Source organism: Molossus molossus, unplaced genomic scaffold (genome assembly GCF_014108415.1).
Source record: "Molossus molossus isolate mMolMol1 unplaced genomic scaffold, mMolMol1.p scaffold_m16_p_11, whole genome shotgun sequence".
NCBI lineage: Eukaryota > Metazoa > Chordata > Mammalia > Chiroptera > Molossidae > Molossus > Molossus molossus.
In genome coordinates, this window is record NW_023425346.1 from 68,726,642 (window position 1) to 68,751,321 (window position 24,680).

The window sequence follows — 24,680 nt, forward strand, 5'->3', positions numbered from 1 at the left end:
ATTCATGATGTTTTAGGAAAAAACACAAAAATAGCATAAAAAATAAAGGTCTACATTTGGGCATATTTTCTTCCATAGTATTTTCTATGCATACTTTTTATAATTTGATGTTGTAACATAAACATTTTCCATTATAAACTCATTGTAAATCAATTAAAAGGACTAATGAACATTTTATTCTACTTAACACTGCCCTCTAGTAGGCTTGTAGAAATATAATCTTTCAATTTATTCAAGTTTGTTTTTTTAGATCTTTCAGTACATTTTAATACAATTTGATTTCTTACTTATTTATTTATTTTAATCCTCACCCGAGGATATGTTTTTATTGATTTTAGAGAGAGAGGAAAGAAGATGGAGTGAGAGAGAGGGAAGGAGAGAGAGAGAGAGAAACATAGGCGCCCCGACCAGGGATCGAACCCACAACCTAGGTATGTGCCCTTGACTGGGAATAGAACCTGAAACCTTTTGGTGTAGGGGACGATGCTCCAACCAACTGAGTCTCCCAGTCAAGGCTTCATATTTATTATGAAACATATCCTTTATGGATTTTTTCCAATTCCACTTTCTAACAGGTTATGAATGGTATATAGCAGTTACTTGTTTTGTGTATTTAATATTTTATCCTATTTACTTGACTGAATCTTCTTGCTAGTTGTTTTATAACTTTTTTTTCTAGGTTTTTTTTTTACACTTCACAATAAGAGTTCTTGGAGTTATTTATCAATTACACAAAAATTCTCATTTAAATTTAATATTTAACTAATTTTTAGTTGTCATTAACAGACTTCCTAGTGAGTGATTATCAGTGGGCCAGGTTTCTCTTTATCTATAGACACCTCAGGATTGGAATATGGCTTAAGCATTACTGTCTTAAAGCAAAAAAAAAAACAAAAACAAAAAACAAAAGCACAGATTATTTCCAAAACTCATAAATTAATAATCTCTAATGGATGATAAAATACCTACCATACAGATTATTGCTGTGCTAATTACATCTATAGTAACTTAATACCATCAATGAAGTAAAATGAAGATGATGCATACATCACATAAAAGACTACATCTATTCTATGTCTTTAGGTAATTGTTTTTTAAAATGCATAATTTTTCTTCTCTCTTACCAGTTACAACATTATCAATATATGTATACAGGGGTGAAAAGCAAGCGGTCTGGAGACAGACTACCGGGGTTCAAAGCTCAGGTTTGTCCCTTACTAGCTATGTAACCTTAGGCAAGTCACTTTGTGGCTCAGCTACCTCATCTGAAAATGGGGGTAATGACAATGATGGTAGTGATGATACCTACACCTTACTGTTGTGAGGATGCAACAGTACAATGTACATAAGACAGTACAATGCCTGGCACTTATTAAGGTCTCCACAGATATTAGACACTATAATAATTATTATAATTACTCAAAATGTAGCTATATAAGTCAACAAAGAATTACTGAAGTTTGGTTTCATATCATAAGGAATTCTGGTAAACTTTGGAAGGAATAAGAAAATTAGACTGCTGCCACCCAATGAACATAAAAAGAAAATGAGTTACATACAAATATTTGACTTGCATTAATTAAGGGTTATCTAGAAGATTTGGAGCATGAATCACAGTACTCAAGATTTCTCATTACTTTTCCAATCTTATACGTGAAGATGACTTTATTGAATTACTTGATAAGTGATCATCTCAATATGAAAACTTGACCATATAGGAATGCTGTAAACCAAGGCTCAAATCCCAAGTTATTAACTTGTGAAAACGGAACAGCTTGAAGCCCTGAGTATTACAATAGCAAAGATGATTAAATTATCCCCTAGGTATAGGAGCTAGACAGCCACTGATTGTCCCTCCACATGTCCACTGTTTTAATTCTTCTCAACAAGCTTGCTTTGACCAAATCACATGTTATCTAATTCATACTAATTTTCCACAAGGTCTTCTCTACATCTGGTGTATATTACTTTCATTATCCTAATTAGCTATTAATTATGCTTTTCTCACAATATATAAAACGTATGTGCACTTTCATAAGAACCGTACTTGACAGATACACTTATTTAACTTGAACAGCCCCACCTAAGAACAAATGCTGTTAATATAAAAAATGTCTTAAAGGGACTAATTAAGTATTTGGGAGGGGAAAAGTAGATTTGCTTAAAATTTTTAATTTGGATGGGCATGTGCTATCTATATTAAAAATAATGAAGATTCCATGCCACATTTTTATGGACAATTACATAAAATAGGGCACCCACAAGCATGCAAATTAGCACATGCCTGAAATTATAAAGTCTGCCTTCTTGTTTGACTTTTATAAAAATTTGTATTTATGGCCGACTTTGAGCTATAGGCTCATGAACACTTATTGTGCTTATGTAGTGAAGAAATTTATTTAAAGTGTGAGGCCAAAAATATTTATAAAATATCACTGAATGAAAAATGATGTTGAGGTATAAACCTTTGAGGCTATCTATTCATGGATCTACTGCATACAAGGCAGGCTGTGGGGACATAAACCTGAAAGTTGGTACCTCTTTCACAGTCTGTGCCCATAAACCCACACAGAGTGTGGGAATGAGTGTATAGAAACACACACAAGTCCAGAAGGAGCTCGGCCACCTAGTCTACACCTGAAAGTGGATTAAAGGTTCTTACACAAAATGATTTTGAGCAAGGAATATGGTCAGATTTAATAAAGCCCAACTTTTTTGAGATCTGGGGTTTTTAAATTTTTTTTATTATTTATTTTTTTTCCAAATCTTTATTGTTGGATGTAAAATGTATTACAGATGTTCCACATTTTTCCCCCATTGACCCCCTCCTCCCCATTCCCGCCCCCCTCCCACCTTTTCACACACTATTGTCTGTGTCCATTGGTTATGCATATAAGTTCTTTGGTTTATTTCTTCCCACCCCCCCAACCACTTTCCCTTTGAGGTTTGTCAGTCTGGCAATGAATTTGTGCTTCTTAATCCCTTCACCTTTTTCACCCATTCCCCCAACCCCCTTCCCAACTGGCAACCAACAAAATGTTCTCTGTATCTATGAGAATGTTCCTGTTCTTCCTGTTCATTTTGTTTGTAGATTCCTTGGTTGATAGATATGTATTCATTGCCATTTTGTTTGTTCATACATTTTATCTTTTTCTTCAAAAAGACCCTTCATCATTTCATATAATAACGGTTTGGTAGTGATGAACTCCTTTAACTTTTTCTTGTCTGGGAAAGTTTTTATATGTCCATCAATTCTAAATGACAGCTTTGCAGGATAGAGTAATTTTGGTTGTAGGTTCTTGGTTTTCATCACTCTGAATATTTCTTGCCATTCCCTTCTGGCCTGCAAAGTTTCTTTTGAGAAATCAGCTGACAGCCTAATGGGAACTCCCTTGTAGGTAACTAGCTGCCTTTCTCTTGCTGCTTTTAAGATTCTCTCTTTGTCTTGACCTTTTGCATTTTGATGATGATGTGTCTTGGTGTGGGCCTCTTAGGGTTCATCTTGTTTGGGACTCTCTGTGCTTCCTGGACTTGTATGTCTGTTTCCTTCACCAAGTTAGGAAAGTTTTCTGCCATTATTGTTTCAAACGGGTTTTCGATTTCTTGTTCTCTCTCTTCTCCTTCGGGCACCCCCAAGATGCGAATGTTGGCACGCTTGAAGTTGTCCCAGAGGCTCCTTACACTATCCTCATTTTTTTGGATTCTTTTTTCTTTTTGCTGTTCTGATTGGGCATTTTTTGCTTCCTTATATTCCAAATCGATGGTTTGCTCCTTGGATTTACATACTCTATTATTGAAGCTGTGTAAATTATTCTTTATTTCAGTTAATGCCTCCTTTAATTCTGTGTATCCATGATTTCTAACTGGTCCTTTTTTATGCTCTTGAGGCCCTCACCAAGTTCACTGAGGTTCTCACTAAGTTCATTGAGCATCCTTATAAGCAGTATTTTGAACTCAGTATCTGTTAGGTTGCTTATCTCCCTTTCGCTTAGTTCTTTTATTGGGGTTTTGTTCTGTTCTTTCATTTGGGACCTGTTTTTTTCTATCCTCATTTTGGCTGCCTCCCTGTGTTTGTTTCAGTGTATTACTTAATGAGAGGTATGGGGCTCGCTGAGACCAGATGCTGCTCGTTTGAAAGAATTTAGGAAAAACCTGAAGCAGGATCCAAGACCGGCCAATCCTATGGTTAAGCAAGTGGCAACAGCTTGGGTGGGCTTGAAAGTTGGGTGGGGCGGGGCCTCAGGGAGTCAGCAGGGCGGGGCTACCAGTGTGAGCCAGGTTGCTGGAGTCCCAGATATGGCGACTGTCTGCCCCCAGGGAAGGGCTCACCAAAGGAACAAAGGCCTCTTACAGCACGTTTGTCCCCGAGGAAGCCCCCTCTCCAGCGCTTGCCCCAGTGCCAAACAGCTCAGTTCTTCCCTGTGTGTCTCTGGCGCCCCTCGAGCTGCCCCCCCTCCGAGCTTAGAGGGAGAGAGTCCGATAAGTCCGTGCGCCGGCCCTTTAGGGAGCTGCCTGGGGCTCCAGCTGCCTCAACCTCCCTGAGCCTCAGTTCCCTCTGGTTTTTCCAGCCAGAAGTTATGGGGATTCTCTTCCTGGCACTGGAACCCTGAACGGGGCACCTGGTGTGGGACGGGGACCCCTCAGTCCTCAGGAAGGACCTTCCCAGCTGAGGTGTCCTCCTGATTTTTATCCGCCGCCCCCACCTCGCGCCACCGCCTGTCCTACCGGTCTGGATGTAGCTGCTTTTTTTTCTTAGTTCCGTAGTTGTACGACTTCCATTCAGCTTGATTTCAGGCGGTTTTGCATGATGGTTGTTCTGTAGTTTTGTTGTAACTTTGATGTGGTTGTGGGAGGACGCGATACCGCGTTTACCTACGCTGGCATCTTGACCAGAAGTCCGATCTGGGTTTTTTTTAAATAGCTAAATTCTTTACCATCAAAGAGTATGATGGGTTTTGTAAATAAATATAAGAGGTTTAAACACTTTCATTTACTTGAGATAACCAAGGAGTTGTGAGCAAGAATAAAACCAAAAGCAGGCTACGAGTCCTCTGAGAGGAGAGGTCTGTGGGCCTGAGTAGGTCATTAACAAGCAACACCCCATTTCATTGTCGGGGTGCCAAGGTAAAAAGCACTTGTGTAGTAACACTGCTGGCACCGGACAGGTTTTATAGAACAAAGGAACAATCCAGGTATCCTGACCGATGTCCATCTTCTTTTTCTCTATAATTAGGAAGGTATCTTAGCAGAATTCAGGTTGCTGTTCTATTCTTTCAGACTGTAGAAGCAGAGCGGGGCTAATGTTTCCGAATGCCTCCCCTTGGGCACCATGCGGGGGGAGGTGGGCAAGGCACTCACTGCATTCCCACACTTTCCTAAGTAACAGCTAGAGCTCCCTGATACAATTCAGGTTGGGGAAGCTGCTTCTGTGATTCTTATACCCCTCCCTCCCTGGTTTGTTGTGAGAGGCTCATAGTAGTAGTCTTTTGCCTTTCTATATCTGAGTTTTAAAATGTCCCAAACAAAAGCAAGGTCATTTAGGAAAAAGGGGAAAAAAAAAAAACATTGGAAGAAACAATCTTTTTTTTTTAATCCCCATTATGTACCAACCCCAGAGCTAAGTGTTTTTGTTTGACATTGACAATATGGCCCAAAGTCAATGGCTGTAACCTACTGCCCTTGATACCATGGTAACCCTTATAAGTATATAAGCAACAGACGTAGAAACCTCTGCTAAAATGTCACTTCTACTACACATTTATTCCGAAGAAAGTGTACAATTTTGATGAACATTTACTCATAGGAACAATGCCAAGAAACATAGGCCTAAATAAATCAGATCAATTTACTGCAATTTATACACATTCACCACACTATGTTTCTTTGTGAATATCTAAAGTTGGTCCTTTTATTGCCTTGAAAATGGTCTCAATGTTGGTCCCTCAAACTGAATAACCCAAGTGAAATCATAACTTTGTAGAATTTTTCGAAAAAAACAAAACAAAACAAAAAAACCTCTTTGATCTCTACCATAAATGATGGTTATATGAATATCATTTTATACGTTTGGCTCCCAGCCATCTGATAGCTTTATTCCAGTACAACAATAAAAACTGTTAAGGGAAATGAGGAAATAGCATAGGGATCAGTACTCTTAGCCTTTAATCATGCATTGGAGTCTTGATGCTTGTTTGCATTTGCTTGGAATAATATCTAAGGGAACATTAAGTTCTAGGCTGAGGCTATTTGAAATCCCAGGAAGGGCTCCCAGGAATAGTTTGACTTTTTTGTGACATTGGTTTTTCTGATGAAGTACATCCTTCCCTAATGAACAAGACCTGGCACTGCTTCCTATGACAAAATCTGACCAATGCAAAAAACGTGATGATCTGTTTGGGAACGAGTGTTTTAACAAAAGATACATGACATTGGCTGTGCTTTGGCAGGACATCTCCCAGACCATCATGAAGGCCGTCATCCTGGCCCACAGCTGATCTCTACCCCACTACAACTGAGCACGTTCCCACTGACATCAAACAATGCTGGCACGGACACAATGACATAATCCCAGAGCAGTCGTGTTGGATTCTGCTTTGTTAGAGTCCTGCCGCCCCCTCCTCATGCTCCCCCCAGAAAACCCTACTCAGGAAGAGATCTGAGGCTCAGCAGAGCTGTTCAACAAGGACATTCCTCGGCAAGCATATGCACACGGATAGAGAAATTGCAATTGTAGAAAGGAAAAGGCAAATCTTTTGCAGTAAAATGTAATAAATGTGAAATAAAGAGGATGCAAAAAGTGGACTTTGAATTATCAAGGTCACAGGTTACCAAATATTTTGACTCTGGAGCAATGGGCCAGTTAGTTTAGGAGAAGATAACACTTACTTTTAACTGTATTTTATAAAAAGATATCAGTGCATTAAGATTTTTTACCGTGCTGATAATATTGAGGTTTACACATTCATTCATAAAAACTGGTCTACATTACCCGCATAAATGCTTGATGTGTCCTACAGTTAGTGATTGTGCTTGACACTTTCATGCTTCCTGTCATGACATCAGAAGTTCCATTAGAAGAAAAGTAAAACCTTGATGGAGACTCTGCCTTTCTGTTCACATCCAAACTCATGTTATAAAACAAAACTGCAAAAATGTAGAGAGAATTGCAATTTAATATAAATAATTTTGAAAAGCATTTATTTTGTTATTTTTGATGTGATAGTAGTCCAAGTTATAGAGATCATTGGAAATGTCTTAAACTCTCTTTAATAAATAGCTTTTTAAAACTAACCTGAAATATGATGGAGGGAACATTTTAAAAATACATATTTCACAAGTTATTTTTATAAGTAAAAAATGTATAAACTTTCTCTAGGTTTCTATCTTTAACAATATCAAAATCTGTAGTTTTTGCTTAATCCACTTACATGTAAATGTTTCAAAACTCCAATCCCAACATTGTTACTAATAACGAAAGTCCTGAGTCAAGTTGCACATTTCTGTGGAGTCCTTAGGACATCCAGCTAAAGAAGTACAGTACTTGTGCTCAAGTGCCACTTAGAATATTTCTGCCTTGTGTGGCTATATAATTAATTTCATGTGTTGTTAGGTTCATTTGTTTCCAATTTGAGGGGTTCATATTTTTCTTTTATTTGTTTTTTTTATCCTATTGTAAAGTGAACACATGATTCAAAAGTCAAACCTATACAAACAGTTTACGCAAAGACATCTTTGCAGCCCTGGGCCCTGATTAGTTTTCTCCATGGTTTTATGGTTTCTAGTTTGAGCTTCAAGTGCTGATTTGTGTAAAAATAAACAAATGTAGATAGACATTCTCTCAATAAATATTTTGGAAGTTTGGTAAGAACTTATTTCAAATCTGACACCGTAAATAATCATCCGCTAATGATCCTCAGTAAGCAAAAAAATTAGAAAAATTTACAAGCAACTAAAAGAATTCCAAGCCAGATCTTACCAAGAAAGAGTCATTTCTTTAATCTAAAAGGGATCTTTGCAAAACCAGCTACATTTAATAGTCTGCTGAGATGTCACTCATATAGGAGCAATAATCCATTAGGTGATATTTTGAAGAATTTAGAAAATTCCTTTAGTGTACATTTACATTTTAGGAGTATCTAACTCTTCTGGAAGGATTTCATCTACTTTTCTAGAAGGATTTTTATGAATTTATGTCAAGGAAACCTAAGCATAAAACCTATACTACTACAAATTTCAGATAAATCTGTCAACCTTCCTTTTATTTAGAAAATAATCAATAAAGTTCAAATCAACTGGCTTCAACATCCCAGGCCCTGAGACAATGCCTGCGAGCTGGAGCTGCCATGGAAACAGCCCTCTGCAGATTCAGGCAAAAGTAAGTGAAGAAACATGAGTAAAAAGCCCCTCACAGCAAGAGGCAAAATGTACTGGTTTTATTAAACATGCTTAGTGTGAATTATTTCTCTTAAGGAGTCATTTTATGACAACTCTAAAGCATGTTTTTATAACAATGCTGTGGTTATTTATGAATTTCATATATTTGTTTTCAACCAATTAAAAAATATCTGGTCACAGTGGAATTGGTGGTACAACAAACTCTAATTTTACATAAAGGAATCCTATCGATTGAACACGCATCCTTCAGATAACCCAGCAGCTTGTCTGTGTTCCTCTGTTACAGGGCCATGCTGCCAAACTGCCACTTCTTCAGTCGAGAACCAGACGAAAGTTTTGCCCACAGGCCCGTCACTGCCTCTCTGGCCAGAACTTTGCAGAGTGCTATAAACACGAGTCTGACAGCGAGCAGAGCTGCTAGGCTCCTTCTGTGCTTCTCACTACAGGCTAATTCAGACCGGGACATCTGCTACAACCCATAGCTCGGTTCAGTCTTTGCTGCCCTTCATGATGTTTTGATCAGGACAGCCTGCAGGGTCATGAGTACAGTCAACTCCTGATAGGTCTTGAGGGGCTCATGAACTTGGTGAATTACTGATGTCCAAATGATAAACCCAGGTATGCTTCTCCCCTAACATCGTTATAAGCTTTAATATAACATAATTAGAACATTAACTTGTAAAAAATGTAGTACTTATGAAGTCGCATTTGTGATTTGGGATGAACCGGAATTTTGGATGAGCCATATCAATGCTACTTTCTGCAGAGCAGATAACCGAGAGTTACCTCTGTATGGAAAGATGGGCATGGGAGCTCAGGAGCTGAGAGTTCTAATAAATCCTTAGCAGATGTGTGTTATTTATTAAAGGTACAATCAGGGTCAGGACTTCAGATCCATTTTCTTCAATTACTCGAACAGAATAGAACGTAAAGAAAAGAATCTCTCTCTCTCTTTCTCTCTCTGGGTTTCCAACCTAAGCCAATGCCAGGCTTTAAGGAGCCCAGTAAAAACAGAGCCGGAGCTGTGGTGATGTTCTTTCTACTCTAAAGAGCTCTTACTGATTAAACTCAGTTTGTTTACTTTAAATAATGCAGCAAGTGATACTCTTGATTTGCTTATCACAACCTCTAAATCACTGTAGCCTCTTAACGTGCCCCATGCATAAATTAGAATAACAAGCTAATCTGAAATATGGGGACGAAAGGTGTGCTAGCAGGTGACTGCTCCCTCCTGCCTGCAGCAGCCCTCAATGGTGAAACAGAGTGAGGGCTCAAAAGATGACTAAGATTAATGAGTAAAGTATGCATTCTATTAATTTTGTAAGGACGCCCTTACCAATATAACCTGGAACCTCTTTGCCCTTGTATGAGAAACAGAGTGTTAGATCCATGCACACAGAAGGCAATCCATTTTCAGTGCAGTCAAAATTCGTTCTATTTACTGACTCAGGATGGCCTAAAGAGGCTTCGACAATCACTACAGGTCTTGTCCTAAGGACAAAATAAAATTAGCAATATCAATTACAGAATTATTTGGAAAAGAATTGTACTGTTTTGTCAGTTTCCATTGACCAAGTAATTTCATGAAACTGCTTTATTACTAGTATGTACACAAAAGCTCAATTAATTCTCCATGCAAGAATCAAGAGTGCTTTTCATTGAAATATCTGAAAATACTGACTTTGTCTGATTATATTAATTATATCTATGTAAGATGGGAAAAGTATCCTAGAGTTCAATAATTAAATTTCAAAATACCAAAAAGAGCATTATAAGGTCACCACCATTGCTCATTTAAAAAATTTCCTCCCATCAATTGCAATTAAGCCCAATTGTCATTAAGCAGTGAAATGTATCAACCTTACCTTAGCAATACAGCAGAATCAGACCGAAAAGCACCAACTGCTACATCTGGAGGATAAAAAACAACATGGATTAATGATCATCATTAGTCAAAGAGAATGACTCTTCAGTCAGAAATACTTAACTACATATCACTTTTTGACTATATCAAAACACTATTTACAGAAAATTAATTAGATAGGATATGCTTACATCTTAAGATTCATCCCACATTTGTCTGAATCTACTCAGCTACAATGGCATCCATCCTTTATAATATAATATAAACATAATATGATATAAAATGAAAATCCAATTTTTTGACTAGAAACATTCACCCAGAAATCTTTCAAATTACAAAAAATAAAAAGACTCTTCTCTCTCGCTATTTTTTTTTATCATCCCATGTTTCATTTACTTTCATGGATGCTTTTAATTTTTTAAAGAACAAGGAAGAAAATGTTAAATAACTAACATTGTAAAGCACAGGAATTAGTTGATAATTTCTGACCAATCCTTGAATTCAAAACAGTTTTAAAAATGAAGAAAAAATGATCAGTAAATAGAACTCTTTTATGTACTTCTCAATAAACAGAAGTATCCACAATAGAGCTTATTTCAATATAAAAAATAAGGTAAATTTTATACTCACCTACATATCCATTATTATCTGCATCGATTTGCCCAGATATAGACTGTCCAAACATACTTAAGGATTTGCTGATTTGAAGCCCTTCAATTCTCTGAAAAACAGGTAAAATGAGTGAGAAGTGTTTTTGAACACCTACTATCCCAGAGAAGCAATGATTTGGTTAAATAATAAACCTTCTCATGCCCTGGCACATTTATGAACAAAATGTATTTTATTTTTATATTATTTTTTATTATATTTTTCTCCAATTTTTATTATTTTTATTACAGATGTTCCCCCACCCCCACCCCAGATACCTTCCTCCCCATCCTGCCCCTCCAACCCCTTACTCTGAGGTGTGTCGGTCTGAACCATACTCTTTCTATGTCTCTGGGTCTATTTCGTTCATCAGCCCACGTTCTTCATTATATTCCACAAATAAGTGAGATCATGTAGTATTTGTCTTTCTCTGATTGGCTTATTTCGCTTAGCATAATACTCTGGAGGTCCCTCCATGTTGTCTCAAAGGATAAGAGATCTTTATTTCTTACAGCTGCATAGCATTCCATTGTATATATGTACCAAAACTTTTTTATCCACTCATCTATTGATGGACACTTGGACTGTTTCCAGATTTAGCGATTGTAAATAGTGCTGCTATAAACATAGGAGTATGCCCTGGCCAGTTTGGCTCAGTGGTTAGAGCGTCGGCCTGCGGTCCGGAGAGACCCGGGTTCGGTTCCCGCTAAGGGCACGTACCTCGGTTGCAGTTTGTCCCCGGCCCTGGTGGGTCGTGCGGGTGGCAGCCACTCGATGTGTCCCTTCACGTCGATGTTTCTCTCTCTCTCTCCCTTCCTCTGTCTCCCTCCCACTCTATCTGTACAAAAAATGGAAAAATATCCTCAGGTGAGGATTAAAAAAAAAACAACAAAAAAACAAAAAAAAAAAACATAGGAGTATATATATTCTTTCTGACTGGTGTTTCAGGCTTCTTGGGATATATTCCTAGAAGTGGGATCACTGGGTCAAATGGCAATTCAATTTTTAATTTTTTGAGAAAACACTATAGTGTGTTCCATAGTGGCTGCACCAGTCTGCATTCCCACCAGCAGTGTACTAGAGTCCCCTTTTCTCCATACCCTCGCCAACACTAGTTGTTTGATGATTTGTTGATGGCAGCCATTCTGACAGGTGTGAGGTGATATCTCATAGTTGTTTTGATTTGCATCTCTCTGATGATTAGTGGCGTTGAGCATTTCTTCATATGTTTCTTGGTCATTTGTATGTCCTGTTTGGAGAGGTCTATTTAGCTCCTCTGCCCATTTTAATTGGATTATTTGTCTTCTTTTTGTTGAGTTGTATGAGCACTCTATATATTTTGAAAATTAACCCCTTATCTGATGTATCATTGGCGATTATGCTCTCCCATATAGTGGGTTCCCTTTCCATTTTGATGGCTGTTTCTTTTGCTGTGCAGAAGCTTTTTAGTTTGATGTAATCCCATGTGTTCATTTTTTCCTTTGTTTCTCTTGCCTTAGGCGATGTATCAGTGAAAATTCTGCTGCGTATGATGTCTGAAATGTTGTTGCCTACATTTTCTTCTAGGACTTTTATCGATTCACAAGTCACATTTAAGTCTTTTATTCATTTTGAGTTTATTCTTGTGTATGGTATAAGCTGATGGTCTAGTTTCATTTTTTTGCATGTAGTTGTCCAATTTTCCCAACATCATTTATTAAAGTGGCTGTCTTAACTCCATTGTATGCTCTTGCCACCTTTGTCAAATATTAATTGAGCATAAGGTTTGGGTCCATTTCTGGGTTCTCTGTTCTATTCCACTGATCTATATGCCTGTTCTTGTACCAGTACCAGGCTGTTTTGATTACAGTGGCTTTGTAGTGTAACCTGATATCTGGTATTGTAATCCCTCCTACTTTGTCCTTCTTTTTCAAGATTGTTGTAGCTATTCGAGGTCGTTTTTGGTTCCATATGAACTTTTGAAGTATTTGTTCTAGTTCTGTGAATATGTCATTGGTATTTTGATGGGGATTGCATTGAATCTATAGATTGCGTTGGGTAGTATGGACATTTTAATGATGTTAATTCTTCCAATCCATGAACCAGGTATGTGCTTCCACTTTTTTATATCTTCCCCTATTTCTTTTTTCAATGTACTATAGTTTTCTGCAAATAGTTCCTTTACTTCTTTGTTTAAGTTTATTCTTAGGCATCTTAATTTTTTTACTGCAATAGTAAATGGGATTGCTTTTCTAGTTTCTTTTTCTGTGAGTTCATTATTGGTGTATAAGAATGCCATGGATTCCTTGATGTTAATTTTGTATTCTGCTACCCTTGTCAAATTCATTTATTATATCTAGCAATCTTTGATGGAGTCTTTGGGGTTTTGTATGTATTATATTATGTCACCTGCAAATAATGACGTTTCACTTCCTCCTTTTCAATTTGGATCCCTTTTATTTTTTCTTCATGTCTAATTGCTGTGGCTAAGACTTCCAGTACTATGTTAAATAAGGGTGGCAAAAGTGGGCATCTTTGTCTTGTTCCTGTTCTTAAGGGAAATGCTTTTAGTTTTTGGCCATTGAGTATGATGTTGGCTGTAGGATTTTTATTTATGGCCTTTATTATGTCAAGATATAATCCCTCTATTCCCACATTGCTGAGTGTTTTTATCAGAAATGGGTACTGGATTTTGTCTAATGCTTTTTCAGCATCTATTGATACGATCATATGGTTATCATCTTTCATTTTGTTTATGTCGTGTATCACATTATTATATTATTATATAATATTATACCACCCTAGCATCCCTGGGATGAATCCCACTTGGTCATGGTGAATAATTTTTTTAATATATTGCTGGATCCGATTTGCTAGCATTTTGTTCAGGATTTTGGCATCTATGTTCATCAGGGATATTGGCCTGTAGTTTTCTTTCTTTGTAGTAGCTTTTTCTGGATTTGGAAATAGAATTATGCTGGCTTCATAAAACAAGTTTGGGAGTCTTCCTTTTTCTTGAATTTTTTGAAATAGTTTGAGGAGAATGGGTATTAGTTCTTTGAATGTTTGGTAAAACTCTCCTGTGAAGCCATCCGGGCCTGGGCTTTTGTTTGCTGGGAGAGTCTTGATTACATCTTCAATTTCCTTAGTTGTTATTGGTCTGTTGAAGTTTTCTATCTTTTCCTGGTTCAGTTTTGGGAGACTATGTGGTTTTAGAAATTTGTTCATTTTGCTTAGATTGTCCAATATGTTGCTGTATAACTGTTCATAGTATTTGTTAATGATCCTTTGTATTTCTGTGGTGTCAGTTGTTACTTCTCCCCTTTCATTTCTGATTTTGTGTATTTGAGTTCTCTTTGTTTCTTGGTGAGTCTAGCTAAGGGTCCATCAATCTTGCTTATCTTTTCGAAAATCCAGTTCTTTGTTTCATTGATCCTTTGAATTGTTTGTTTGGTCTCTATGTCATTTATTTCTGCTCTGATCTTTACTATTTACTTTCCTCTACTTGCTCTGGGTTTTCTTTTTGTTTGCTTTCTAGTTCTTTAAGTTGTGAGGTTAGATAGTCAATTAGAATTTTTTTTTCTTGAGGTAGGCCTGTAATGCTGTGAACTTCCCTCTCAGAACTGCTTTCGCTGCATCCCATAGATTTTATGTTGTTGTGTGTTCATTTTCATTGGTTTCCAGAAAGTTTTAAATTTCTTCCTTGATCTCCTTTGTAACCCATTCATTGTTTAATAACATGCTATTTAGCCTCCATGTGTTCAAATGTCTTTGCATGTTCTTGTTGCAAATGATTTCTAGTTTCATGCCGTTGTGATCTGAGAAGATGCTTGATATGATTTCAATCTCCTTGAACTTGTAGAGACTTAGTTTGTGTCCTAACATGTTGTCTGTCTTTGAGAATGTCCCACGTGCACCTGAGAAGAATGTGAATTCTGCAGTTTTGGGGTGTAATTCTCTGTAGATGTAATTCTCTGAAATGTATTTTAGTTAAGTACTTGCACCTAAGAGAAGCAAAAGTTTCCATCTTTCAGTGGACAGTTGATGTCTATTTTGTGATAAGAAAAAAATTACTTGCTTTACTTTTGAGCAAAGTCAGATTATGTAGTCCGATCTCCTATGCCAGTTCTGACTGCCCTCCCCACTCTTCTTTCAGGCTCCCTAACCGCCACGAATTACCAAACAAGTCATCTGGAAAATGAGACATTTCTAATACGTTAGTGAAGCCTACAACTCAGGCTTATGATGAAAGCCACTCTGTTTATTAGTCAGGTTGCTTCCTAGCATTGGACAAGGACAGCTCAAATTCTATGCTTCCTACTGCATGGGTTCAATTTCACGTCCAAATAGTGATTTGTAAGTATCAGGCTGCTATCCATACTTAGAAAATCAGTATTTTTTACTAGACAAATACATACCTTCCATGTTAAATATGGAAAGCCACATGCCTATTTTTGCCTAATCAGAAATAACAGTATTAGCTAATGTTTCCATAAAAGTATCTTTGAAAAAGCTTTTCTTCTCCGCATGTGTATGTAGTTTTTTTCTATGCACTGGACTATTTTTCAAAATGTAAAAGTGAAGTCAGAGTTAGATCAAGAACTTTATTAAAGTGCTATCATCTTACTGCTTTGCATTGAAAGGAACAGAGAGTATCCTGTGAGTGTTTGCGCTCCCTGTATGATCTCCAAGAAATATGGGACTTTGGCCACAAGACGTGACACAGTTAATCAAATCCAAATGGGTTTCTTTGGAATCATATAGATATTACCTCAGAACATAAATTTAATGAAATGCAGAAAGAAAGCTTTATAGGTTAAAGACAAACTAGAATGGAAGTGAACTAGAACTCTTATTTATAGGGGAAAAAAATAATTCCAAAGACTTATTAATGCCCTTAAAAATGAGACCATCTATTGTAATGATTTAAAAAATGGTGAAATAAAAAAGTACTTGAACTTAATTTATTAAGTTAGGAAAAATAAATCCACATCAACATTGGAAATTTTAAAGTTTTTATTACCAGTGCTTCTTTTGAAAATAGAATTGACTCCTACCTGTGAGAAGGCTGGTGAGATCCCATCTGCTCCGCCATTGTAAATATAAATAGCGCCTCCTAAGTCATCTTCCTGTGGAGCACCAATGGCAACATCTATTCAAGAATTAAAATGGTGGAAAAATAAATTCTCCATACAAAGACTGCGATTCTGAAAACTAATCTTCATGCTCCTTAATTCACATCACATTAGAAACACTTTATGAAAACAAAAGTAACACTTTTCTCATTAGATCCAAAAAATTACAAAATACTAACATCATCACAATGGACAGGGTAGAGCAGGATAGTGGGTGCGTGGAAGCAGCAGAGTGAATGATTCTGAGAAGCAGTCCAACAGAACAGCTAAGGGCATGGGCTCTAGCGCCGGACCTCTGGGGTCTAACCCTAGCACTGAGGCTGTGCTGTTCACTGGGCCCAATTCTTAACTTCTCTGTGTCTCATCTGTTCCCTCACCTATAACGCAGGGTCATAAGAGAGCTCACTCCCTCAGCATAGGACATTATTCATCTAAAGTGCTCAGAGTAGCCCTGGCCAGTGTGGTTCAGTGGTTAGAGTGTCAGCCCACAGACCAAAGGGTCACGGGTTGGGTTCCTGGTCAAAGGCACATATGTGGGTTGTAGGTTTGATCCCAGGGCAAACAACGTATCTCTCTCACATTGATGTCTCCCTTCCACTCCCTCTAACAAATAAAGTGCTTAGAGCCATGCCTCGCAGATAATAAATTATCATCTATGAAAAGAATCCTTATTTTGAATTCTAGGATTTACTTTATTTGCAAAATAACTTCTAAATTAACTCCTGTTACAATGAAAGTAATTAAGATGTTTGTTCAGGGTATCTGTACATATACTCACAAGATTTCAGAAAATGCATTTGTTCTATAAAATAATGACTGCATCACCCTTATGACTTGGAGATTCACATCAGTTTATGACACCAGAAGAAAAAAGATTTGATCAACTCACATAAAAAAAACTAAGACAAAATAGAAGCTAGGAATGACATGGTTGCTTATATGCTATAAATGTATAGTACATGAAAGAAAAAAATCTATAGTTCCAAGAGCACTTCATTATTTACTAAGTATTGTGTATTTATTTGGTTATATTCATGTTTTTGTTTATATGCAATATTTTCTTATTACTTTAATAGAAACCTAAAATCCAGAAAGTTTGCTTTTATGATAGTCACTTCTTATCATTGTTCATCAGATCTAAAACCTTTCTAACAACCACAGTGGTAATTTTTGACTGCTATTTCAATGCAAATAAAAATATCTTTATTATATAACCTTAGGCCAAATACTATGCAATTTTAAAACTGCAAAGGCTCTTCTATTTTTATCTAAAAATAACTGATTGACACACTTTATATTTATTTTGTTTAGACCTACTAAGGCTACCCTCCTTGACTTGTACAAATTAAGTTTTCATATACAAATACACCGATTCATTGACTCAGTCAGTGAGCAACTATTGAGCACCTACTGTATTCCAAGCATTTGCCAGAAGCTGACAATACAGGGCATGGACACAAAAAGGAGCTCATAACCAGTGGGGAAGAAGAACATGTAAAAACAGAATCATAAAGCAACATGCAAGAAGGTGATGGAGACTGGGGAAGACTTCTCAGAGATGGTATCCAAGTGCAGACTCAAGTATTGGTAAGTCATAGCCTGGTGAACAGAAGGGAAAGAAAATTTAGAACAAACAGGGAAGCAAGAGGCAGCACAGCACACATGGGGAGTGGAAATGAGTTTGGAATACCTGGAGCCTGGTGTGTGCTGGAGAAATGCATGTAGGAACAGAATGGGAAAGAGCAAGGAGGGAGAAAAAGAAAGACGGAGAGGGGAAGAAGAAGGTCAAGAAAAGGAGTGGTCGGGAGGACTATCCTGTAGCCACTGAAGATAAGACCAGTGAGCAATTTTGTTGATCAGGGCTGGGACATACTTTGACAATGTGGCTACTACTTAGTAACTAGAATTCTAAACCTTGCTTCTTGGTGATAATATGCGAAATGATAACAGGTCTGGATTATGAAGTTGTTGATAACACCAAAATTCTTGAAGTATTAATTAGTAGCACTAGTGATCTATTTTGAGACAACTATCTTGAAACAATACAGATGAGCCTCTTTAGTTAAAATATAAGAAAGACTCAGATCAATGAAATTCCAAGCAGGTGACATCTGGGTGTAGTCTATCTTATACCCAGGGTCCTTACTCTTACTTGGATCCATTTTATAACATACTAATATTCTAGCTATCATAGAAATGAGGAAAACACATGTGAAACACACACACACATACACCCCAAAATAAAATGTCTTTCTGGACCTATGCAACTCAATTTGGGACACAACATACAGAAAAACAGTGAGATATTTAACAACCATTTATACCTTTCATCTGAACATTTTATTCATTCTGTTAGCATAAATCATTAGTATAATAATAATTACCTTAACATGAGCTAACAGTTATATAATGTTTACAAGGCAGGCACTATGCTGGGGACTTTATACATATTAATGTACCAAATACTTTTAGAACCCCACTTTTAACAGATGAGGAAAGCGAGGCACAGAGTGTCACTGGTCCAAGGTCATACAGCCAGGATACAGTGGTGCTGGAATTTAAACCCTGCAGTCTGGCTCCAGGGCCTGTTCTCTCCATCCCTATGCTGGATACAATCATTAACAGAGGTTACAGGAGGGGGCAGTCCAACAAGGCGGTTCAGGAAGATCCTGAACTCACCTCCTCCCACAGACCCACTAAATCCACCATTGCATATGAAATGATTCCCTCTGAAAAAGACCTGAACACTAGCTGAACAGCAACTCCACAACAAAGGATAAAATGCCACATTGAGACAGGTAGGGGAGGCAGAGATGGGATCTTGCCAAAAACCCCTGGAGTAGGGACCCACTATTGGGACAAATCTCACAAAGCAGGAGCTTCTCCCTGAGAAGCGAGGAAGTTGTTCCCCAAAGCAGAAACCCAAACAGTTGGGACCTGCACTGAGAGACAGGCCTCCATAGTGTCTAGCTTTGTAAAACAATGGAGGGTACAGACAGGAGACCCAAAGGGCTTTGGGAACTGAGATACAGCTCTTCAAGGGCTCGCACAAACTTACTTCGCTATGGGGCCCAGGGCAAAAGGAGCAGTTTGAAAGTTGCCTAAACTATTTGGAAAGACATCCACTTGCTACTCTGAAATAGTCTGCCGGAGGGCAGGGTCCTGTTGAGATCCCCTGGGAAGCAGGTGCTGGTGGGCATCACTTAGCACTCTCGCTCTATCTTGCTAGGGTCCTGCTTTCTCCCACTGCTCTGCTGCTGAGGTTGTCAGAAGCAACTGGCTACTGTGCCCTGCTAAAGCTGGCAAGTGTGTGCAGTTCCTACATTCTTTGATGCACTGCTAAAGCTTTGATCACCTGGCTCTCGTGAGTTGGGGTCTTACGTTCCGGAGTCTCACAGAACTATAACAATCAGTTCTTGAAGACAGCAGACTAAACATAATCCCACTCTTCCTGTGAAAAAGGTCTACTTGCTTGTCCTGGAGCTTCAGCCTGAGGGGCAGGCCTCAGGTTTCTCATACATCTAGAGGCCATGGAGTTGCTCTCAGGAAACATAGGCAGGGGACATCATCTTTGTGCTCTCCCTAGGACTTGATACAACTTGCTGGCACCTCTCAAAGAAGAGCTTTGTACACTTGTCCAGAGCCCCAATTTTTGCAACTCTCACCCGGAGAACACATCCAGATTGCCTGCTCTGGAGGCCAGCCTGGCTTGCTACTATGGTCCCACAGGACTGTATACATTGGCATACTTTTAAAGCTGTGGCCTCAGGGTTTGACTTCCATTCAGCTTGAAACAAGGTGTTGAATGAGATCTCTCCCTTTGGAACACTGACAGGTCCTGGCATACTCTCAACAACTATCAAGACTAAATCAGTCTGCCTAGACAGTCACAGTGGGCTGGAGAAAAAAGAGCTAGGGCAAGGATGAATGACAAGTTTCATCTATACAAGCCCACTCCTTCAAGACAGGGAGAGGTAGCTGTTTTATAAAATACATAAAAACAAACATGAAAAGTCAAGCAAAATGAGAAAACATAAACATGTTACAAACAAAAGAATGAGATAAAAACTCAGAACAAAACCTTAATAAAATGGATACAAGTAATTTGCTTGGTAAAAGACAAAGTAATGGTCATAAAGATGCCACTGAGCACAGTGAGAACTTCAACAGAGACAAAAAATTATAAGAAGGTACCAAACATAAGTCACAATAACTGCACTGAAAAGTACACCAGAGAGGTTTAACAGCATACTTAATGAGGCAGAAGAAAGGATCTGCAAGCAAAAAGACAGGGCAGTAGAATGCACCCAAATGGAGCAGAAAAAAAGAATTTTAAAAAGTGAAGACAGCTTAAGTGACCTATAGGACAACAGCAAGCTGAATAACATTTGCATATAGGGGCCCCTAAATGAGAAGAGAGAAAGGGCCAAAAAATTTATTTGAAGAAACTATGGATGAAAACTCCCCTAACTTGGGGAAGGAAAAAGATATCCAGATCCAGGAAGCTCATAGACCTAGAAAAGGTAAACCCAAAGACATCCACACGAAGACATATTATACTGTAAGTCCTCACTTAATGTTGTTGATAATTTTACTTAAAGTTACAGTTTCCAAGAACCCAAGTATAACAAAACCAATTTTACCATAGGTTAATTGATATAAATAAGAGTTAAGTTCTTACTGCATATTTCAGTTCACAAAAACATTAGCAAACTTCTAAATAAAGACCCCTAAACACTTCTAATATTAAATATTGAAATAAATATGAACCATACATACATTTAATAAAGATTAATAAGAACAAATAAGAAAGCCTTGGCCAGCTGGCTTGGTTGGAGTGTTGTCCCATACATCAAAAGGCTGCAGGTTTAATTTCCAGTCAGAGCACATACCTAGGTCGCAGGTTTGATCCCCATTTGGGGCATGTATGGCAAACAAACCAATCAATGTCTCTCTCTCTCTCTCTCTCTCCCTCTCCCTATTCCTCCCTAAAATCAATAAAAACAACCCCAAGTGAGGATTAAAAATCAAACAAACAAAACAAATAAGATGATTATTTTCAAACTCAGTTATTCCAGTCCAGGGTCACATACCCACACTGACTCATAATGGGACAATTTAGGCATGCCAATTAACCTAACGTGCACATCTTTGAGGTGTGGGAGGAAATTAGAGTAGCCAGGGAAAATGTATAAACTTCACATAAACAGCAGCCCTACCAGGGAATCAATTTTTTCCATCATCAATGTTATAACAAAATGACATTATTCAAGAAATTGCTGTAAATAAAATGTCAAAAATTAAAGATAAAGAGACACTCCTAAAGCAGCAGGAGGGAAAAAAACAAAACTAATGTACAGGAAAAAGCCAATAAGACTATCATATTTTTTCAGCAGAAATTTTGTAGGTCATAAAGAAGTGGCATGATATATTCAAAGGGCTAAAAGGAAAAAAAAATATCTTCCAACCAAGAATACTCTATCCTGCTAGATTTTCATTCAGAATTGAGAGTTTTCCAGACAAGCAAAAGCTAAAAATGCTTGTCAAAAACTAAACCACCCTTACAAAAAATGTTAAAGGGGCTTATTTAAATCAAAAAGGAACAAGAAAACATGAAAGTATAAATTTCACCAGTAAAGTAAAGGTAGTGAATTAATCACTTATAAAGATAGTATAAGGGTTAGAAGACAAAAGTAGTAAAATAACTATAACTATAATAGTTAATTAAGGAATAAACAGTATAAATAATGTAAATTATCACAACAAAAATATAAATAAAACATGGGAGGGGGAGTAAAATTGTAGTTTTAAAAGACATTCAAATGTAAGTTGCAAATTAAAATAGACTTTTATAAACATATATACATATGAGACTCATCATAACCGCAAAGCAAAAACCGATGGTAGATACACAAAAGACAATGAGAAAGGAATCTAAACATAACACTAAAGAAAGTCATCACATCACAAGGGAAGAAAGCCAGAAAAAAAAAAAAAGGAACAGAGAGGAACTACAAAACAAAATGGCAATAAGTATGTACTCATCAATAACTGCTTAAAATGTAAATGGACTAACTTTTCCAATCAAAAGAGTAGCTCAGTGGATTAAAAACAAAAATGAAAACAAAACAAAAGACCCATCTATATGCTGCCTACAAGAGACTTGCTTCAGATGTAAGAATGCACAGCGACTGAAAGGAAAGAAATAGAAAAAGATGTTCCATATGAATGGAAACCAAAGGAAAGTTGAAGTAGCTATATTTATATCAGAAAAAATAGACTTCAAAACAAAGATTTTAATAAAGCCCAGAGAAGAAGATAATATTTGTAAATATTTATGCAAACATAGGAGCACTGAAATATAGAAAGCAAATATTAACAGACCTAAAGGGAGAAATTGACAGCATATAATAATAGGAAACTATAAGACCCCACTTACACCAATGATTTCCAGATACAAAATCAATAAGAAACATGGGCTTTAAATAACACATTAGACTAGATATACTTTCTCTCTCTCTCTCTCTCTCTCTCTCTCTCTCTATCTATATATATATATATATATATATATATATATAGTAAGTTGGATATAGAACACTTCATCCAAGAATAGCAGAATACAGATTCTTTTTTTTTTTTTTTTTATCGTCACCCAAGGACATTTTTCCATTTTTTGTTCAGGTAGAGTGGGAGGGAGAGAGAGGAACAGAGAGAGAGAGAGAGAAACATCGACGTGAAAGGGTCACATCGAGTGGCTGCCACCCACACGACCAACTAGGGCCGGGGACAAACCGCAACCGAGGTACATGCCCTCAGCGGGAACCAAACCCGGGTCCCTCTGGACCGCAGGCTGACACTCTAACCGCTGAGCCAAACTGGCCAGGGCAGAATACAGATTCTTATCAAGTACAAATGGAACATTCTCCAGGACAGATGAGTTAAGCTACAAAGCAAGTCATAATAAATTTTGGAAGATTGAAATCATATCTAACATCTTTTCTGACCACAGGAGTATGAAACTAGAAGTCAGTTATAAGAAGAAGACTAGAAAAATCACAAATACATGGAAATTAAACAACATTATACTGAACCACCAATGGGGTCAACCAAAGAAATAAAAAGGATCATAAGAGTATAATATGAACAATTATATGCCAACAAGTTGGACAACTTAGAAGAAACAGATAAATTCCTAGAAACATACAATCATCCAAGATGGAGCATGAAGAAATAGTAAATCGGAATAGACTGATTACTAACTAGTAAGGAGACTAAACTGGTAATCAAAAACACCCAGGAAACACAAGCCCAGAACCAGATGGCTTCACTAGTAAATGCTACCAAACATTAAAAGATTTATTATTTATTCTTCTCAACTCTTTCAAAAAAGTGAAAAGGAGAAAAAGTACTTCCAAACTCATGTTATGAGACCAGCAGTATTCTGATATCAAAAGACAAGACTACAATCACACACACACACACACACACACACACACACACACACAGAAAGAAAATTGTAAGCCAATATCCTTGGTGTACACAGGTACAAAAATCCTCTGTAAAATATTAAAATAGTAGCAAACCAAATTCAATTGTACATTAAAAGGGTCACACATGCTGACCAATAGGATTTATTCCAGGGATGCAAGGATGGTTTAACATTCACAAATTAGTCAACATCATACACTACACTAATAAAACCAAAGATTATAATCATAAAATCATCTCAAAAGATGCAAAATAAAGCATTTAACGAAGTTCATCATACATTTGTGATAAAAATGCTCAACAAGGTGGGTCTAGCACATTTTAAGAGGGAAGGCTGGTAGAGACAAGCACTTCAACAGCTGGGCTGGTCTCCAGGCTATGGGCACAGTTATGACGGTACCATCTATTCCATTATTGAAATCGTTTTACATCTGTTGATAAATAGCCACCATCCCTGAGTTGCACCCTCACCACTGCTCAGGACTCAGTCCAGGGATCCCTCAAATCCTCCCACAGTGCGACAGCTGAACAAGGAATTCCTGGCAGAGCAGAGGTTTCTGGAGCCCTGCTCCATCCAGCTCAGCAGCCTGAGTTTTGTCAGTGTGTTTACTGCACTGATAGTTAAAGAATATAGTCCAATGGGTCTATGATACATATATATTTTTACATTTTAACATTTCTGGAATCAGAATCCTTCTTAAAATAGAAGAATGGTAGGTTACAATTTAATAGCATTTTTAGGGGCACAAACAATGCCACTCATAACCAATGGTGCCTTAGGGTCAACAACATACAGTATTTTGAATATCATTTACGAACAATAGCAAGAATCAATAGGTGACACTGAGAAGTCAGGTGTAAGACTGAAAAAAGGAAACAAAACTTATAATATTCTGGCTCCATTTTCTACAGAAAGACAAACAGGATAAAACTCCAATCATATTCTCTTCCATGTACCATTTTAAAAGAGGAAATCAAGTACCCAATTGGGTATTTTTAATTACCTTCAAAGCCATCATTATCAATGTCGCCAAGATTAACTATAGATTCCCCAAATCTTGCAGCATATGTGTCACTTCCCATGAGCTCTGTTGCCATTTCCTTCATTACTGCTCCCTAGACAGAAAGCAGGGGAAAGGTGTCATTATAACACTCCCTGACAACTTTACACA

At 37.4% G+C, this 24,680-nt stretch overlaps 1 protein-coding gene across 14 annotated transcripts in view; it reads right to left on the minus strand.

Moving 5' to 3' along the window:
* The window catches only part of ITGA4 (integrin subunit alpha 4), a 78,080-nt gene that overhangs the window by 30,252 nt on the left and 23,148 nt on the right, over positions 1–24,680 (minus strand). For 9 of the 14 annotated variants that reach the window (XM_036253658.1, XM_036253656.1, XM_036253654.1 and 6 more), the window contains exons 10-15: positions 24,513–24,624; positions 15,943–16,037; positions 10,889–10,979; positions 10,260–10,305; positions 9,731–9,885; positions 6,989–7,143 (exon numbers count right to left, since the gene is read on the minus strand). In XM_036253658.1, coding sequence (XP_036109551.1) covers positions 6,989–7,143; positions 9,731–9,885; positions 10,260–10,305; positions 10,889–10,979; positions 15,943–16,037; positions 24,513–24,624 — 654 coding nt within the window. Of the gene's footprint in view, positions 1–6,988; positions 7,144–9,730; positions 9,886–10,259; positions 10,306–10,888; positions 10,980–15,942; positions 16,038–24,512; positions 24,625–24,680 lie in introns of those variants that run through there. The other 5 variants (XM_036253657.1, XM_036253666.1, XM_036253659.1 and 2 more) reach the window with 5 other exon arrangements.